Raw genomic sequence first — 16,512 nt, forward strand, 5'->3', positions numbered from 1 at the left:
TTGTGCCAGTTAAAAGGGTAAAAACCTATTCCTATATCTTGTTTCTGGCAAAGGAGGTCTCATAAAAGTCATTCTCATTTTTTCAACATTCGCTCATTTCATTGCAAGTAGAAGCTTTCGCATATACAATAGAAAAACAACTTTATCTCTCATGTAGGCTTGTAAACAGAAGAGGAATCCCTACTATTTTCAGAAAAAATATTTCGGCTGACATGACATATAGGTGGATGAAGTGGTCACCCACAAGGACAAACATCTTCGCTATGACCCTATGGAATGTAGTGGCTGTTAGTGAGTACCTGTTTATCAATCCATGTGCATTTGTTACACTGAATGTCCTGTTTTGCCGCTTACCCAGTGAGTTTGCAAGGGAGATCCGTAGTACATCAGCACAAAACAAGAACAACATTATCAATGATGTAATCTGTGCAGAGGAACAAGCAATAACGTAACATAATGCGTCAGCTTTATAGACCTCAATGTAACATAACGCGTCAAAATAGGCAACAACGTAGCATAACACATCAGAGTTACAGGCAACAACATAACATAACACGTCGGAGGTACAGGCAACAATCTAACATAACGTGTCAGAGAATAGGCACCAACCATCGCGCATCAGAGTTACAGGCAACGATAGTGCTTAAAAAACTAAAATAAAGATGATCAATATGAACAGGCGTATAGCACCATAAGGACGATATAATGAATACATTTGATTGGAACCTTTCGTGACTGCAGGAATTACTCTTTGGTTCTTTCTTCTGTTTGTCTTGGTGTGTGTCTTTGTGTGTGTCTCTCTGCATGTGTGTCTGCCTGTGTTGTTTCCATGTCTGTGTTTTATCATTCATTCTTACCTGATGATGGTTGCTTGTGTTGCAACCTTAACGTCGTATTCTATTACTATTTGATTTTATTTTCTACGTGACTTTACCGAAAGAACCAAAGAGAGATAATGAATGTTCGGAGAGGAGATGTGCTTTTGGTGAAGCTAGCATAATCAAGTGAATAAAGAACCACACCCTCTTCAGACTGTTAGCACAATGCGCTCACCAAGCTGTCTATTGCGATAATTTCACATTGTACCCAGGTACTCCTTAAAGGCGGAGTCAACCCGAGGGGGCAGGTTTGGGGGGTTGAAATACCATGTGGCACTAATGACTTTCATGGCAGGAATAATATCGTTGTGATGGTAGCACAATGCCCAACGAAATACGCGTGCAGCAGTTGCTATTTGCTACTACATTTAGGTTTTTGCACGATGTTCGTGCGAGGTTAGAAACACCTTGAGATACTATGTGTTTGAACAGATTTGGAAGATTGTCATATGTAACACCTGCGCTTTCTGCTGTGCCAACTCGCTGTGTTGTAACTGACCACCACTCTGCTCATTGTGGTCAGCGTTGTTGCTCTGCCTTCAGCTTGCACACATACACTCTACAAAGTTATACATGAGCATTGTGGCTAATAATGCATCTGTGCCTTGTGTTTTTGTTGTTGTCTGTATGTGTGCCTGGGTAGGATGCATTTGAGATACCACGCAGGCGAGTGGCTGGCGCGGGCAGGGACTGTGCTCACACAAGCGATGACGAATATGACAAGGCCGATAACGATCACGAATTTGATGACGTGGTCGTTGGCGGCATGGACTTTCCTGTCCGTCGTGTGGACACCAACGGTGCTCTCTTGGCAAGTGATGGCACCTCCATTATAATACAACGTGATACTGCTGATGATGATGATGGTGTTGCTGACGACAATACTACCAATGGTGATGGTGCTACTTACAGTAATTGTGCTGCTTACGATAATGGTGCCTTTGGTGATTGTCGTGCTGATGATGGATGATGATGGATGAGGATTGATTGATTTATTAATTGATGATTATTGATTATGCTATCGTCCCCATCCAGGTGTGCAACCGGCCAGGTCTGGAGGGAGGCAGCTCGGATGAGGCGGAGCGTGACGGCCGCCCGAGGGCTTGTGGCAGCACCGGACTAATGGAGGCGGCCGCCATGGAGCCCCGCAGCTCGGCTGAGGGCTGGCACCGTGCCGCCTCACCTGATGCAGGTAGATGCCTTCTACTGTAAGGTTTCACACTCTGGTCCGCGCAGCCCAACATTGCCAGACATTTTTTTCCACGTTTACCAATTTACCTCCGTTTAAATACAAATTAAGGAGTTATAAGTTATAGATGCCTAATGGTTGCGACAGACATTCAGGGTGATTCTAAACACTGCTGAATTGAATTGAGAGATGTGTGTGTAAGTGTGTGTCCCAGTAGGCCTTCATAGGTGCTCTCTAACAGCACTTGCCCCAACATTCTGTTAAGGCTATACGGGGGATCTTTGTCCCAGTTGGGAATGGAAGTGCAAAGGTTGGTGTGCTGCGGTATGTACCTGGGTTCGATTCACAAGCCAACACCAGTGACGAATATCTGAAACAGTCCTGGGCCTCTCCTAGGTTGACTCGGCCGGTGTGTAAACATCACCACTGGCAAGACAAAGGCGGTCGGGCGTGGTGCTGGCCACACACCCCCTCGTGTACCGTTTAGGTGCTCACTAAAGCACTTGTCCCAAAAGTTTGTGAAGGTTATAAGGCTGATGGATTTTTGTTGTCCCAGGTGATATAGAGCTCTGATTGAGGGACACTATCTGTCACTTGGATGTATAGTTTCGCAAAAGTGAGGCACACGCATTGGCCATTGACTTGATTTGTATTTGAACGGAGAAGACTGGTGTATACATGGAAAGGCGGCAGACCTTTAGTGGGTCGCCATGGCCAAAGTAAAAGAAGCCCTGCTCCAGAGGACATGAACACTGTTTCACCAGCCTAGGCCATCCGCGAACATTGCGCTACAACTCAAAGCCAAGTCGAAGCGTTTCCCTTGATTGAATGAGCATTGGGTTGGCACTGACAGATCTGAGCCAGTGGTGTCCATTTCCCCTCGGTAAGACGGAGGTCATACTAAGGGAAAACTGACCCCTGTATTCGGAATGCGACATTTCCATTGCTGGCCGAGGGATCATTGCTGCCTCGCACTTCTTTAGTTTTAACCCATTGTGGTATTAAACCTCACTGCTAACGGCCGGGCTGTACGCGTTTTGTTGTTCAGGGAGCGGAGAAAGTGGCGAGGCACGAGGGAGGGAACACGGTGATGGTAACGGAGGTTGGGGCGTTGATACCTCTCCGCCGGAACCTTGTCTGCTGACGCGCAGCGTGGCTGGGGGAGAAGTGAGGACGCAGGCCACGCCCTGGGGATCGCTTCACTCGCAGGTGATGGCCGGGGCTGGCCCAACGCTTGCAGTGGCAAAGGAGATACCTGGGGTAGAGACAGAGGTGGTTTTCCACCACTTGAAACTAAATGAACAATGCGAACATCACCACTAAAAAGATAAAACAATATTATTGGTGGGACCTTCTTGTACAGTGCCAAGAAAAAATTGTGAACCCCTTAGGATTTTCACATTTTACATATTTCAAACCTAAAATGTTATTAGATCTTAATCTAAGTCCTAATAATAGATTAAGATAACCTGATTAATCGAATGACACAAAAACATGGTACTCTTTAAACATTTATTCATCCTCAAACGATTCAACATCAATAACTACATGTGAAAAAGTATGTGAACCTTTAGATTCAGTAACTGGTGATACATCCTTGAGCAGCAATGATTGCAACTATGCATTTTCTTTAACCGTTGGTCAGTCTCTCACATCGGGTTTCCGGAATTTTGGCCCATTCCTCTTTACAGAACGCCTTCAACTCGGTGATATTTGAGGTTTGCCTTGCATGTGTAATGACAGGGTGACACCTGCCGACCTGTAGGACTAATTACGGTTATAGCTGCATTACATAATGTCTTATTATGAAGGGGCGTATCTGGGATAAAGATCAAGGGCGGAGTCAGTCGAGAAGCTCCGGGAACCAACCCGAAGGTTCTGGAAAGGGGGCGTGGCCAGAGGTGGAGCTTGGCCACGCTAGGCAGATAGTAGTGTGGGGTCTGGGTCCTGGTTGCGTTACTGCCATCATCATCTCTTCGTCTTCGACCACGTGGCTGTTCTTCTGCCAGACCAGCTCCGTCGCCGCCGCTACGCTCGTCAACCAGCCAGCGTAGCGCAGGAACGGAGATGGGCTGTGTGTTTGGACAGCCTAGGTGTAGCCGAGTTACGAAGTGTATTGCCCTGTGTGCTCTTAATAAATAAGAAGCCTACTAGACGTGTGTCGGAAGTCGTTCACTCCACATGGACAGCTTGCTTCAGGTCCTGCCACAACATTTCAATGGGGTTTAGGTCCGGATTTTGACTAGGCCATTGTAAAATATGGAATTTCTTCTTCTGCAGCCATTCTTTTGTAGATCTGCTTTTCTGTTCAGGATTATTTTTGTGCTGCAAGACCCATTTTCGGTTCAGCTTCAGCTCACGAACAGATGGCCTGACATTCTCTAGAACCTTCTGATATAATGCAAACTTCATGTTTGTGTCAATGATGGCAAGCCGTTCAGGTCTTGAGGCAACAAAGCATCTCCAAACCGTCACATTCCCACGGTTTGGATGAGGTTCTTCTGTTCGAAAGCAGAGTTTGGTTTTTGCCAAACATAACATTTCTCATTGAGGCCAAAACGTTCTACCTTTAACTCGTCTATCCAGAGAATATTGTTCCAGAAGTCTTCTGGGTTATCTGTGTGCTCTTTGGCAAACTTCACACGGGCAGCAATATTCTTTTTGGAGAGCAGTGGTTTCTCCTTGCTTATCCTTCCATGAATGCCATTTTTGTTCAGTCTTTTTCTGATAGTTGAGACATGCAGATCTTTGAATGTTTCTCTGGGGTTCTTTGTGACTTCACTGATGATTTTCCAGTTTGTTCTTGGAGAGATTTTGGTAGGACGACCTCTACTAGGTCAAATGACTCTGGTCTTGAACTTTCTTCATTTGTAGACTATCTGTCTAACAGTGGATTGGTAGTGCCCCAAATCCTTAGAAATTAGTTTTAACCCATTTCGGACTGAGTAGGGGTTTGAGAATAGGTTTTCCCCTTTTTTATGGCAACATAAAAAAGGGGACCACATTCGTGAACACAAAGCAGACCTTAAACACGGTAGGACCAAAACCTCGGCCGTGGCAGATCATTGTTATAATTCAGTAGGCTCACATGACATTGACTTCTCCAAGACAGAGGTTCTTTGTAAGCCATCTGGCTACCATGAGAGATTCGTTCATGAGGCTATCCACATATACAAGCACAGAGACAATTTCACCGAGAAGATGGATTCTGGCTTAGCAATCATTGGAAGGATTTGATAAACTATGTCAGGTCTTAATTGATTGTTCACGCTTACGGTGGCTTTCAGACAGCATACATTAATTTTTCGTCTCCCCCCTCCTTTTTTCAGAACATAGATGGACTCGTCCTTCTAAACAAACTGCCAAATCGCTGCCCGTGGTGCTAACTTTTTTAAAAAATAAATAAATACAAACACAGTTTAAAAATAAATAAATGCAAACCACCACTTCTTTCAAATGTGTCTTGCCGTTGGTTTTCACACCTGATGATGACCGTTTGTGTTATGGTCGAAACGTCGTGAGAATTTTTTATTGTTTTATATATATTTTGTTATTTTGTTGTTTCTCTTCAACGTGACTTTACCGAAAAAACTAAGAATATAGGTGTTAAGATGTTAAAACACCAAGCTGAAACCTTTTACAAGGAATCATGTCTGAATGCAAACAAAACACATACTCTGATAATTTATGCATTGTCTTTGAAACTGATTGGTCCACACCATAGACAGCTTTCTTTCGAGCCTCGTCTCAAATGGTGTTAAAGCAGAGGACGCCAAAAGGGGAAAACCTATTCTCATATTTTAGTACTGGCAAAGGAGGTCCCAAAATCAGAGGTTTACTTACTTTTTCAATACCCTGAACCTTAATTACTCATTGTCTGTTTAATTCGTACATCATTTTGTTTCAAAAGACATGGAATTGTTTAATATAAACCCTATTGGATATTTAAGAAAAGACTGGTTTGATTCAAGAAGGCTGTCATGGTAAAACTATGGAATTTCCATAATTATCATTGGGGTTCACAAACGTTTTCTCGGCATTGTAGGTGTGGCCGAGGGTTCTGGGTTAAGGTTACAGGGGGAGAGTTCGTACTCGTGGATGGTTGCCTACCTTGTTGGTTAGGGTTAGGTTCGGTGAGAAGTTTGCGACTGGTGGGTGGTCGGATAGGGTTAGGATTATTTGGACAACTCGTACTACACCCAAGCAACACTCGCAGCTATAATAAAAAAATAATTTTTGTTTACTCAACATGGTCCCCTGATGGAGGGTTTAACTTAGACGAGGCTTACACTGCAATTGCCTTGTCCCTCCCCACATACTTCGAGCTCTAGCCATGAATCCTGGTAGTGCCATTGGCTTGTAATGGCCAAGTGCTTATCACTACCCCAACTGTAACGAACACAGTTAACCCTTTCCCATTCTAATTACATGTGTACGTATTTGTACATCATTCTTATTCTAATTCCATTCCGATGACTTACATTTCGTCATCGAAACATACGTCATCGGAACGGAATTGGAAGTGAAAGGCCATGCAGGAGGGCATATGGCAGAATTTGGCGCCAGCAATCATAGAGTACGGTCGTGTTGCTGCAGTTTCTGCGGTGAGTACTATGTCTTTAAAAACAGCGGCGCTACGCCTCTAAATAAATTGAATGCTGAACCGCTTGTGCGTTTCGAGATTCTAAGTAAACGGGAACCCACCCTGCAACTTGCAGACGTCTCGGAACAGGGAGGGGTTAACGTGTGAATTATGCTGCAGCGGCTGGCGTGCGGAGAGCGAGAAGGAGAGGCAGAGGGGGAGAACGACAGCGATGAGGCTCGCGACAGCAATGAGAGCGACGAGGTCCAGGGGGAAGGTCTCGACTCCATGTACCTCCTGCCGAATTCCACCGCGCGGCTCGGTGGCCGAGTGAGCGGAGACGTAACGGAAGTCGAACCTGTATCATCTACGTCGCTGTTTCGCTCGGACATCGGACCACCACAGGGAGGGGGGGACTGGACCAGGATTAAAGAGGAGCAGGCACACGGGGGTGAGTACAAGTGTGGTCGGGTATGCAGGCAAAACACGGGAGTGCTGCATGTGTGTTTGTCTCCTGGATGTTTGTGCTCTGTGTGCATTTGTCAACTCGGCCTTAAATGAAATCCTGGTTGCGATGGGTAAGCACCAGCGCTGGGGAGCCAAAGGAACTCAGATATGGTGCTCACCACACCACCCCACTGTGTCGTGCTGGCTTTCACAGGCACTCCATAACAGCACTTGTCCCAACAGTCTATGTACCATTGATTTTGTACACGCATTGAGTACGAGTAGTGGTGATGTAGAGGGGGCTCCCTTGTCCTTGTGGTTGCAGGCCCAGATGTGTGTCCGGGCGTAGTCTACCAGGACGAACGAGGCGAGTGGGTGACTGACCTGGCATTCTTCACGCCGCTGGACACGCTCACAGACACGTACGGGGGCCTTGCTCACGCCACCTCCAATGACGGCGACTTCATCTCTGGCAGTGAGTAGGCACATGCAATGTACCAACTCTGAATAGGGTGGATCAGTGAATGGGCACACGGAGTGTATGTAGGTGTGTTGAACTTACATACATAGCTAACCATGCTAATCGGAGGTGTGCGGATCGGAGATGTACCATCTCTATATAGGGTGGATTGATGAGTGAGTACGTTGAATGTACCATGACGTTATGGGGTTATTTCGGTGAGTGAGCATTTGGATTGTACCATCATGATATAGGGTGGATCAGTGAGTGAGCACATGAAATGTAGCAACACAATACTGCGGTGTCTCAGTGCCTGGAGATCCACCACTGACCCCACTGTCTTCACGAGCAGATGATGTGGCTGCACTCATGAACGCTGATGAGGAGGCCTTCCTCAAGGAGAACCCTTTTACGCAGGTATCGTCTCGTTGTGTCGCTACAGTTATACGCTTATATTTTCTTTTGGCATTGAGTGATATGGGGGAGTTGTAGCACGTCTTGTCTAATTTTATATATATAGAGCGCCTTAGCTCAAGGCGCTTAACATAGTTTAAAAAGTAGTAAAAATTGGGGGTGTGCAAGGGCCGAGGAATGAGTGACTGCAACAGAGGGCACATGGGAGTCACGAAAGCGCTACGGGGGGGGGGACGGGACAGAGTGAAGGGGCGAGGGGAGGGAAGAGGAAGGGAATGGGCAATGGAGAAGAGGTGAGGCTTTAAATGAGGAACGGAAGGAGGTTAAGGAGGGGGGACTGCTTAATTTATAGGGGAAGTTGATTCCATTGAAGGGGTGCAAGCAGGGAGAAGAATCAAACGAGATTGTGCACAGGGAGAAGGAGGGACAGAGGGAGACAAATTAGATTGGGAACGAAGAGGAGGGGATATGGAAGGAGATGAGAGAGATGAGATAAGGTGGGGCAAGGCCATGGAGAGATGTATAGACCAGTGTAAGGTATTTGAAAAGACAGCGGTGTAGTAAACGGGAAGCCAGTGGAGTTGAAGGGGGAGAAGCGAAGTGTGTGAATTAAATTGGAGATTGACTGACCCACGGGGGAAGCAGCAGCAGCAGTGGCACTGCGGTGTGGATTCCCGGCAAGGCACAGCGCGCAATGTCAGGCGCCAGGCGCGGCGCTCGTCAATGCTACGTGGTGCCAACACCGGGGCAACTTAAAGTAATTGGCAAACGGTTAACTTGTTTACACGTTTACAGTAACTAACCATCAGTAAGTGAAGAGCTGCTCATTATATATACCAGCTTGCGTAAACATACTTAATTCATTTGTTCGCAAGCAGGGTTTAATCCGCGACCCGTATAATTCTTGGGTAGAGTTTTTTTTATTTTGGTCTGGGTTGCGTCATCCTTTAACCGCCACTTGTTGCGGTGGTGCCTGCAGCTAGAGACGTGCGAGGGGGCGACGGTGCCGACCACCGCCGATAGTGTTGGCGATATCACAGCAGCTGCGGCGACGTTGGCCGATGTGACACTGGGCATGGGCGACTCGTCATGGCGCCTGCTGCCCGACAGCCACATGCAGCTGCGGGCCTCGCTGGCACCAGACGGCAGTGGCAACGAAGAGGAGGGCGACGCCTACATGCGACTCTCGCTTGGCACGTTCATCCGCCAGCGTTCAGAGGCGCTGGGCTCGCTCTGGGGCAATGCGCCGTCCTCCATGAGGGTGAGTGCCGGCAGGGGCAGAGAGTGGAGGTGCTGCTGACTGGCACGTTTCAATTACGGTTTTGATTAATGTGGCTTCTTAGGTAGACGTAGGGAGCTTTACGGCCCACAGTCAGTTGAGGCCTGCCACGTTGAACTTTCCTGCAAATGATTTTTATCTGACACTGCCAGCATCTTGATCACACTAATAATGTATTCTGGTCCTAGACGCGTGCTTTCGACCTGACAACACCATCTAGGCTAGCACGCTCAGGCACTTCTGGCACGGCAACGGCCTCTTTACTGATAAAAGTGACTAAGGTATATGTTAATGCGTGGCCCACCAAATCTATTTGGAACTCCTAGTCTGTTCCTGGTTTAAGGGGTGGAACGCAGGCATTAGTACACACTGCACTATGGACATGGTGATGGAAGTTTAATTTCCTGCCCTTCCCCACATTCTTCACCAATTCACACTGACCAATGTGGTCAAGTATTGTCAAACAACCCCAATGACTGAAATGGTGTGAGGAGACCTTCATCCGGAAGTGAATTTATGAAGGGCTGGAAATAATAATTAAAATTGTCGCTTCAGTGTATCTGCTTCTGTGCGTCCATGTTTCTATGTGTTTGTGTGTGACCCTATTTATGGCCCGTGTCTGTGTGTGACCCTGTTTACGGTCCACGTGTGTGTGTGACCCTATTTCTATTATTTATCACTAAACTACGTAAAAATGTAAAACGAAGCTTGTGCCGGAGGCCCCGAGGGGACTTTGGCAGAACCAGGAGACTGAATCCACTCTCACCATCTATATTATCCCACGTTAGAAAATGCGGGTTCGTAGAGCCGTACGGCGCTGCAAGGCTGGGTGGTGATCGCGGGTTGCTAAGGAGATGGAGTCTGCCTCCGGGAGCCCTCGATCACAAATCACTCTTTAATTCCATCCAAAAAGTTACTTGTAGTGCCACACCTATCACCATCATTAGGGGAAAAAATGATGATCTGATGTCCGACATTTCTGTGAGGTCGGTGGTGGGGGGGGGAATCCCTCAGCCTGGAAAACATCACGCGGCAAAGTGGGGATGATCCTGCTGAGGTTACGGTGCCACCCCCTGTGAGTGTGGCTGAAGTGTCATCTGTTGAAGTACAGAAGGCGATCCAGAGTCTAACATGAGGAAAAGCACGAAGCAGAAATTATCTCCCAAGCGAAATGCTGAGAGGGTGGGTGGTGTTTATGCGCAGACTGCCCAATATGACTTCGAGGGCAGAGGAGCGACGCTCACAACAACAAACGGAGCACCAGGTGGCTAAAATTTTACAAGTTGGTACAGTAGAAGGGCACAGGTAGTGCATCTACCAGTCATCTCAGTCAGTCGACCCATGGCACCTGGGTCTGTCCCATCACTGACCTGCCAGTGGGCATTCGACACTTCACGTGGCCTTAACGTGCACATAGCCTGGCACAAGCGCCATGGTGACATTACCACCACTTAGTGGCGAATGGCAGTTGTTGCTGACCATGTTTACACTCCGTGTCTGTGCGTCTGTCCGTACTCCCGTAGCCGTCATTTGGCTATGACATCGTGTCCCCCGAGAGGCGAGCGCCATTTGCGCTGCTCCGCATGTCGGACGCGTCGTCCTGCTGCTCAGACGCCACCGCCGAGCGAACGCTGCAGGATGGGCCGGACGACGGCGGGGACAGTGGAGATGGCGCACAGCTCACCTTGTTTCCCGGTCAGTGTTCATTTTGTTGACAGAATCGGTGATTAAATTAATCATCGACAGTGTGAATTATTTGAAGTGAATGATGACAGCGAGTGGACAAAAATCATCCAGCATGACAATGACTGACTCCCCACCAAAGATTCAATCCTGACTTGATTGATAAGACAAAATTAACTTGTCTGAATGAGACTGCAGTGCACTGAGGAAATTCAAACATGGTAATTGGCTGTGTATTCATATGAAACAAGTTACGAAGTTCATGGATTTGCAGACCTGAAAAAGTATATGGACATTAGGTGAGGATTTCTTGGATGAACAAATCGTCTAAAATTGCTTATTATTTTTGTCACTCGTGTATGTAACCGACCAGGTGGCTCTGTTTAGACCCTTAACTTGCAATCCCAATTCATCTTTCTTCTGGGGTCGATCAATTGTATACCACTCTTAAAGTATTGTTGTCCTGAAAGTGGGGGGCTGCCCACTGTCGTGCGAGTGTGAAATTTCCACCGCTGATTCCAAGCGCAAGTCATTTGACCTTTCGATGGTGTCGGTAACAGACATCGCCTACGTGCGATCCAGGCTTAAGAGGAGTTTTGATTTTAGCAATCATCTATCTCTTAAGGCGTCCTTCACACTGCCAGAGGAAAGCCTCTCAACAACAGCTGCACTCAACCCTCATCATTCTTCTGTGCTCAGTATCGGTGGAGGAGGCGGTGTCACCGGCGCCTATACCGTCGCAGACGGTGCTTTTGTCGCCGGCTCCAACACCGTCGAGTAAGGAGGCCGGGCGGCGTGGCGCGTCTGGGCGCGAGCAAGGACAGAAGGGGGATGGAGCGGTGAGACGGGGGGGGGGGAAACACAGTCATTGGGCGAGGGTTAGAGTTGTGATTGGTGTTAGAGGTTAAAATTTCGGTTATTGTTTGAGTTGTGTTTGAGTTTATCAGCGTTTGAGTTGATTTGATTTGTTACACGGATGATTCCATTTTGCCAATTGGCTGGCTATTTAATAAGGGATATCTGTGGTGCATGAGCACACAGCTGCTCAAATTACAAAAACATAAAAAGTGCAAAGAACGACGACAGGTTTCTCAAGGAATATTGCGCAACAAACAAACGCGAGGGATTTAACAGTTGAAAAAAACTAAACAATGTGAGAGCAAGAGGTGCCAGAAAACATTGGGTACAGACGCAAGTGAACTTTGCATTCAGATAAAATAGGAACACAATAAACGAAACAATTTTTTTAATTTTACCAGGCTTGGCCCACTGGGCTATACATCTAATTTTCAGAGGTTACCTGGCCCTTAATAATTGCTTAACAAAGTGGTTTATCACATGGAAATTTGTAACAGCCAAATACTCTAAAAATCATGTTTCTAAATGTGGAGGGAAAAAACCGGAGCACATGGAGAAAAATCCATGTGACCACGGGGAGAACATGCAAACTCCAAATATACAGGCATCAGGGTCGGGATCGAACCCACAACCTCCTATATACCAGGCAAGGTAGTTAACATCTTTCCACTGTGGCGCCCAAAAAAATGGATAGTGAAGGGATATGAGTGGCAAGGGTGTTCCAGAAACGTGCAGCAGCAACACGGAAAGACTTGTAACCAAACAGAGTTTTAAGAAATGTAATTTTCAATCAGAATCTGGAGGCACTTCTGAGGCTACGGGAGATGGGAAATGAATGGTCCTTTAGGTAATTTGGTGACTTTTTTGAAGAGGACATTTAGGATGAATACAGGCCAGTGATGGTCTCTCCAGATATCCAGGGGGACAGATTTGAATTGATGTACAGTTTACAATGATTAATTCAAAACGGAAAGCAGTGCTACACTGGGAAGAGATGTTTTAGGGTAGGTTTGTAAGCTTGGCCTTGACATGGGTTGTGGTTTTGATTTCATGTTGGGGTTTAGGGTGGATTGTAGTTGGGATTATAGGTCAGCGGTTAGAATAAGGATTGACAGCTGTTGTCAAGAGTTTTTTTGTGGCGTTGAGAGTCCTTTGTATGTTATATGATACGATTCAGGTTTGGGATAAGCATGAGTGTCACAGGCCTCTGATTTCGTGCTGTGTTTTGATAGGAGAGAAAATATTCCTTGGATATTGTTTACAGTTAGGTTATGGTTAAGATTGTGGTTATCATTGAAGTTAACTGTTGTGTTTTGGTTGAGGAATTATGGGTTGGGCTCTAAGTCCGAGTTCATGGTTAGATTATCATGAAGGTTGGAGTTTGTAATTGAAATTATAGATGGAGTTTATAAGTGACTGTGACTGGGCTTAAGAATATTTTCATCCTCTCTGTCTGTGTAGGCCACCCACCCTGAAGAATCTGTGCTACACATCAGCAGCATCGCATCGGCCATCGCCAATGCGTCTTTGAACGCTGACCCCATGCAGCTTGCGGCCATGATCATGCATCTTTCAAACAAGGGCCACCGGGCCCAGCCGCCTGGAGCGGTCACCAGTCCCACCCAGGGTCCCCTGGCACCGGGCTCGAGGCAGCTGCTTTCCGTTGAACCCCGTGAAAATCTCACGGTACCACCACCACCATCATCAATGTCTTCATCGTCATCGGTGGCACCGTCGGGTGTGAAACCCAGAGAGCAAGATGCCGGCTCCGGCTCACAAGCTCCTGATGATGGTGCGGATGCTTTGAAATCGGTGACACCAGAATTACCGCTCATCCTGTCCCCGTTTGGGGCCGTTTGCGAAGCGTCGGCGGCAGCGTCTCTAACGGACGAGCCTCTGTCCGTGTCTGCATGGTGCGCGTCCGTGTTTGGCGCCAGCGGTGGCAGCGTGCTGGGGGAGGAGAGTCGCATGCTGGAGCACACCTTCGACTTGGAGAAGTACCTCAAGCAGGTATCGCTCTACGACGACGGCAATGAAAGCACGAAGGAGGAGCGGGGCAGCGTGAACTTCGCCACCGCCAAACATGCCACCTTCGCAACCACCGCCGCCGTCATCGCCCCCGACCGCTCGACCGCCATCCCTGCCCTTGAGCCAGGAGATAAGACGCTGACGTCGCAGCCGCCGAGCCGGGTCGCCCGACCAGGCGACACACGTGAGAGACGGAGCCGAGGCGCCGGTCCCACAGATGTTCCACTGCCGGTGTCAGCTCGAGGCTCGATGGTTGGCGCTGAGGCACGAGCGGAGAAGCCCAGCACGAGTGAGCGGTCGGCGAGGTCATCGGACCTGCGGCAGAAGGAGTCTAAGGTTTCGGCAAGCAGACGAGCGTCGGGGGCTAAGACAAAGGCGAAGAGGGAGAAGGCCGGGGAGCGCACGGGGAGCCTGGGGGGGAACTCGTTGGTGCCAGGGGCTACGATTGGAGTTGAGCAGCCGCTCGCTGGCACCGGAGGTCACTCACGCACGCAGCAAGATGGGACCTGGAGCCACAAGGGGGAGAGGAACGTCCTCCAGAGAGACGTCCGGACAGCGGGGAATTCCACCGGTCAGAGACGTATTTTCAGTCTTCTCTTCGTGATCCATGTAACCAGTTTAGTTTGTGTTTGGTTTGTTGTCCTTCCCCCATATCTCCGATCAGCACGGTTGGCAACGTATGGTGCGAAAGAAGTTCACCATACATACATATGTTCAAAGAGATATCCTTGCGGGCAGCACTTGTCCAACATAGTCCACACACCTTCACAGTGCTCATCGCGAGATCTTTGCATACACATCTAATGGTGTTTGTGGAAACCATACGGATGCCATTTACTTCCTGGCTGCAGTCCCGTGCTGCATTAAGGAAGTGAATTGGGAATTGAGTCCCTGCTTTTCGAAGCCAATGTACGTGATGAGATAAAACTCTGCACATAAAACAATTTTTTTTTTACCCTTCCATTACAGGTTCTAAATCGTCTTCAGAGCATAGGTATTTGATTTTGTGCCAGCAGTGCCAAATTATTTAACATATATTTAGAGAAATCTTCCTGTCTTTTCCCAGCGATCAGATACATCTTCCTGTTATCACTAAGTGATCAGAGACATATTTTAGTCACATCTCAATAGTTTTCAAAATCCTTCCATTGTGTTCAATATTCAAATATTTTACTCAATCCACCTGGTTAGAGGGATGTCATTCTTGGGTTATTTCAGTAAATTCACGTAAATAGAAAAATAAAAAATAAAGTAAATAAAAATATACAAAACAAAAAACCACTAATGTAGACAGTAGCCTGGTTCTAAATCGTAGTGAGTGTACTGGCAGTCTATGATGTAGACTGTAGCCTGGTTATTAAGTTTGGTGAGTGTACTGGCAGTCTCTAATGTAGACTGTAACCTGGTTTTTAAGCTGGTGAGCGTATTGGCAGTCTATGATGTAGACTGTAGCAATGGTTATTAAACTGAGCGTACTGGCAGTCTATAATGTAGACTGTAGCCTGGTCCTAACCTGAATAAATCAAAATCAAATAAAAATGTAACCCATGACGTTTCAATCGCAACGCAAGTGCCTGTCATCATCTAAAGGATTAGAGATAGGCTTAGCCCAAGTGTGTCAGTAGCATGGGCGGGGCAGCTAATGTTAATGTAGGAATCAACTAAGCAGTTAGTGGGTCTCCACCAAAAGGGCCTCCAGGCAATCATTGCACCTTGCTCCACACACCCACACTGCTGACGGTGGAGGTTGACAAGAAAACACAAATCAAGTCATGATCCAAAGTGGTTGATAACATATTTTCAGTGATTGCTGAGTTTATAACCATCCTCTCGGTTGAAATTGTCTGTATATATGGCTTCATGAACGAATCTTTGTTGATAGCCAGTAGGCTTGCAAAGTACCATCGTCGTGTGAGCCAGCCACATTAAAATAATTATCGGCCACGGCAGAAGTATTGGTTCTACCGTGTTTCAGATCTGCCTTATGTTCATGAACACGGTCCAAGACATGTCGCTTAGTTTCCCCAATGTAACTGCTGCCGCGTATACAGCTTAGTTTGTAGACGCCAGGAATCTTATCCTTCACAGGTATGTACTTTGTTAAATCGGACCTGGATCTTGTGTTTGTTCATGATTTTGGAAATCTTTTTGGTTACACCTGCTATGTATGGCAAGGTGATGGTTTTGATTGGATCCTCAGATGGCTCCTTCCTCACGGTTGGGGTGATGGCTTTGCGGATTATGTAGTCAGAATATCCATTCGCCTTGAGAGCTTGGTGTACGTGTTTTAGTTCACTACGTGTTCATGGTCAGAGATACATTGAGCTCCATGGTTTAGCGTTTTGATGAGGGAATTCTTCTGGGATGGATGGTGGTGGGAATCAGGTTTTAGGTAGGCGTCAGTCTGGGTTACTTTCCTGTAGACAGAATGGCTCATTGAGCCATCTGGTCTCTTTTTTATTAGGACATCCAAGAAAGGTAGCATGCAATCTTTTTCTACCTCCATGGTGAATTTGATGGCTGGGTGTATGGAATTGATGTGGTTGAGGAATTGCTTCAGAGTCTGTCGGCCATGTGGCCAGATGACAAACGTGTCATCCACGTACCTCTTCCAAAAGGACGGGCATAGAGTGGATGCCTGGATGGCATCCGTCTCAAATTTTTCCATGAAAATATTGACTACAACCAGAGATA

General features: G+C 47.1%; 1 protein-coding gene across 5 annotated transcripts in view; it reads left to right on the plus strand.

Annotated features, from left to right (window-relative positions):
• CEP192 (centrosomal protein 192) overlaps positions 1-16,512 on the plus strand; it is a 126,049-nt gene that overhangs the window by 24,525 nt on the left and 85,012 nt on the right. For all 5 annotated transcript variants that reach the window (XM_076074020.1, XM_032971203.2, XM_032971205.2 and 2 more), the window contains 10 exons: positions 1,522-1,689; positions 1,914-2,070; positions 3,116-3,276; positions 6,830-7,100; positions 7,422-7,571; positions 7,909-7,973; positions 8,950-9,231; positions 10,773-10,944; positions 11,632-11,771; positions 13,252-14,389. In XM_076074020.1, coding sequence (XP_075930135.1) covers positions 1,522-1,689; positions 1,914-2,070; positions 3,116-3,276; positions 6,830-7,100; positions 7,422-7,571; positions 7,909-7,973; positions 8,950-9,231; positions 10,773-10,944; positions 11,632-11,771; positions 13,252-14,389 — 2,704 coding nt within the window. The remainder of the gene's footprint in view (positions 1-1,521; positions 1,690-1,913; positions 2,071-3,115; positions 3,277-6,829; positions 7,101-7,421; positions 7,572-7,908; positions 7,974-8,949; positions 9,232-10,772; positions 10,945-11,631; positions 11,772-13,251; positions 14,390-16,512) is intronic.

The sequence above is a fragment of the Petromyzon marinus genome, chromosome 45, assembly GCF_048934315.1.
Source record: "Petromyzon marinus isolate PM22_M1 ecotype Great Lakes invasive population chromosome 45, UKy_Petmar_22M1.pri1.0, whole genome shotgun sequence".
Lineage (NCBI taxonomy): Eukaryota > Metazoa > Chordata > Hyperoartia > Petromyzontiformes > Petromyzontidae > Petromyzon > Petromyzon marinus.